At 38.5% G+C, this 3,844-nt stretch overlaps 1 protein-coding gene across 2 annotated transcripts in view; it reads right to left on the minus strand.

Moving 5' to 3' along the window:
* The window catches only part of LOC111866590 (glycine receptor subunit alpha-3), a 28,365-nt gene continuing 24,521 nt past the window's right edge, over positions 1–3,844 (minus strand). For both annotated transcript variants that reach the window (XM_023855688.1, XM_023855689.1), the window contains exon 11: positions 1–3,430. In XM_023855688.1, the coding sequence (XP_023711456.1) occupies positions 3,260–3,430 (171 nt within the window). In that variant the 3' untranslated portion in view covers positions 1–3,259. The remainder of the gene's footprint in view (positions 3,431–3,844) is intronic.

The raw sequence follows: 3,844 nt of genomic DNA on the forward strand, positions 1-3,844 counted from the left end.
TCGACCCCAAGGCCGGAAGGCTGGAAGGATTAAATCAATTGAAAACGCCAATAAAATATTGTTAGGATAATTTACAAGAACTTGTATTTCCAATAATACTTAATATTCAGTAGATATGATGTAACTCCGCGAACCCACAGCTGTTTTCCACCACAAGAAAATGTCTGAACTTGTTACTTTAGCAGTATGCGCTGGCCATTGATTAGACTAAAACGTCTCAGTGAATTACTGTACTGTAGGATATGAAAGAATTCGACTATAGAGTATATGAAGTTTCTTTACTTCTAGAGGCTTCTATATCATGTGTATAATTGGTATCTTGAAAGAGGTGGTTCACAATTGATATGTGTACAATTTTCCGACACTTAATTTTTACGTGACTGAAGGTCGAACATACGTAATTCGGTATTATTAGTCTTCCTTGTAACATTCTTTTTCGATTGGATCAAAACTAATGGTACGAGTAATTGTTACATAAACTGAATTACGACAATGCCACTCTCCTGGGTAATGCTAAACCGTAATAATTCTAAATAAAAAAAAAGTGATAACGCAAACATTTTTATTATAACCATCGTACTGCATGAAGCATAACCATTCTTGAGAAGCTAATAATCGTAGAGCGAGTGAAGAATTTCCCAACCTCTTAAGTAACCTGAATGCCCAAAACAGTGTTCAAAAGCGATCGCAATATACTTCCATTTCCCGATACTTCTGCTTTTCAGTCTTCAGCTTTCCAAGCCCAGGGCTTCAAACTCTTAAGCCCACATTTTTTTTTTCAAAAACGCCCCCCTATCAAAGGTGGAAATAGAGTACTTACATAAAGGGGGTATAACTGATATAATTTGTGAGTTATAGCTGAAAGAATGTGGTACATACATGATGATGGTGTTCTGGCTTCGGCAGATTTTAGCGCTGCTGTGCAAGATGTCCACAATAACACTTCCCATGACCGATGGATAAGTAGAGAAGGACCCACTGTATGGTCTTCAACCTCGCGAGATTTAAATCCTCTGGTTTTTTACTTGTGGGGAATCCTAAAATGCCTTGTGTATGTAGCCCCTTTTGACAACGAAGAAGCACCTCACCATCGCATTACGGATGACTGTCAGACTATCCGGAACTAACCGGGCACTTTTGAACGGATGCGGCGGTGGACCATGAGACGTGTAGAGGCGTACATTAAATCTCATGGAGGGTCATTATAAATGTACTCATTCAGCTGTACCTCACAAATTGAATGTTTCCGGGCACATGTTAATATGGTCATTTTTTCTTGGTGTGGTATTTGGAACTCGTTCCCAGAGTTTGCCCCTACTTTTCAGTTAAATTCTGTATAAGCAGAGAGGGCTTTCGTCCACATCCTACAGGATTCACCATTCGTAATCCTCTTGCTCTGTTTCTTTGTGTAAGCATAAACAAGTAACTAACGCCACATAACCTACGATAAGTTAATGATGGAAGTAAAGTGATAGTACTATGTACAACGAAACACTGGTTCAGTGTAATAATTCTAGGGACAGATTGTAGCGATATAAAATAATTCTTTGGAATTTTGAGACCAAGTAAACAACACGTACATTGTATACATTCATGTGTGTGTACCAAATGTATTTTCTTTCCTATTTCATGCCAACTCCAATTTTAAAGACATTTACAATTCATCAAATGACTATATTGAGCTGGGTTATTTTTGAGGAGCTAATAATCGTCCAGCTAATCGATACTATCTTCTACTCTTCAGAATATGAAACTTAATTGTACTTCAACCCTGGGCCTTATCCCGGGCAGATGCGTCCAGTCTGCATCCTAAAGCATCCTAAATGTTCGTTTGTCCTACCGTCTACAACTGTGGCCCCCAGATGATCTTCAGGTGTTTCGATTAAAGTTTGTTAAGCATTTTTGTATGCATGCATTACACATGATCCGCCAAGCTCATTTGACCACACTAACAATATTTGCTGAAGAGTAAAGCATTCTTGATGTCCATACCAACGACATAGACACAAAGTTTTCTGTCGCGACTGCTCAAAAAGAATTTTTATCTCTATTATAGCAATGTATAAATTCTTCCGACATACACAACACTGGCTACGTCGTTACTTTAATTATTTCAAATTAGAGTAGAGAGTCGACAGTAAGTATCCTAAGGGAACTTAAAATTGGGTGCCATAATTGACCCTTGGCGGGTTGATTTTATTTACTCATGAGGCAATCTAAATTAAATGCCTCAAAAGAGAGAAGCAGAAACTGTACTGTGTCAATAAAGTGAAAGGAAAAATATCTATTCCATTTTGACCCTACATTTAACATTTTTTTTTATCTGTAAGTGGCAAATAAGGGCTGGATTAACGAATAGTCTTTTTGTTATGGCGTCACGTGTAAATGATGCAGTAACATGAGCCGTTGGGCAGCAGTAATGGTGGCCGCTTGGGAACAACAATTTCGGAAGATTTCTTTGTGTACTTGCTCACCATAAAAAGGTACGTTTAATAACATTTCCTTGCCCATTCTCCCTACTGGCCCGGGCTAGGCACAAGCCCCCCCTCCCCCTCGTTTGTATTTTGGACCAAAATCTGTATACAAAGAAAACACTCAAGCAACTGCTCATTTCGACCGTAATGATGACGTAATTGTACCTCCGAAACGTTTATAACACTGCCCACATCCGCACGGTACAAAGATTCAAGAACACAGCCAACGTCAACATTGATATATATGGTAAAAATTAAAATGAAATAAATAAACATTGGTGACATGGCTGACTTGCATTTTGAAGGTATGTATTATCGAATTTTAGCCGGTGATAGGCTATACTCACTGAGATTTAAATACTATTCATGGCTTCCAGGAGATTATTGGGATGGTACCTCAAAATAAACGACAACAGCTGCCCTCTTAAGTTCCTTCTGACTCAGTGTTCACGATAATCCTACAATACCCGATCCGAAGCTATATGACCTTAATTTTTTATATACCATTATACAATAACCAAATAAAACTGCCAAAAACTAGTTTTGATTGTGGTCTTCTGGGTCATTCCTCTCTGTAGTCACTTAGGTAGGTACCATATTTCAAAATGAAGAGAAAGGCAGCATACTTATCTGAAACGTTGATTTCTACCTACAAGATTACGCGCTAATACAACCCAGAAGACCACAATCTGAACACCCATCGCCCTGAAATTAATATCAGAGGTGAAGGTTCTTGTCCTGTTGTTCTGCACATAGAAACCTCTGGAAGCAGTAGCGGTCTCAGGTTACAAGAACTCTGCAAACAACACCCAATAGGTAGCATTTAAAATCGCGAATAGAAGTGGAAAGAAGACCCTTGAAAATCGGTCAATGTTGATAGCCCTGCTCCTGTTCATCTGGCCTGGAGAAGGTAGTGTCTGTGCAGGGGGTTGGCCAGTCAGTAGACGGGAGTTTTCCTGAAAGAAAAAATATGTATGTACAAATAATCCATGCTTGCAATATTTATACATGCGACAGCATGATATCAGCCTTAACAGAAGCCTATTTCATGACAAAAATGTTTTTATATTCTCAAGAACATCTGAGCAGTGTTTCTTTCACTGTGCTTGAGGTTTTTGCTCCACACATTGTAATTGTTATCAGGAAGTAGACGGATTCGATAACTTTTGTAAACATCTCCTAAGAGACAGAGGTTGGACAAGTATTGTATTATCATAACAAGCACTTACATCGGTTATGCATTGATAAAAATCGCCAATTTCAGATTACTGATGTACACGCTAGCTGTATCATAAGGAAAGCTATGACTATTAGCGATAAGTAATTGTTAATCGACAGAACAAGTTACACGAGAGGTTGAGAGTTTGTAT

The sequence above is a fragment of the Cryptotermes secundus genome, unplaced genomic scaffold (genome assembly GCF_002891405.2).
Source record: "Cryptotermes secundus unplaced genomic scaffold, Csec_1.0 scaffold666, whole genome shotgun sequence".
Classification (NCBI taxonomy): Eukaryota; Metazoa; Arthropoda; class Insecta; order Blattodea; family Kalotermitidae; genus Cryptotermes; species Cryptotermes secundus.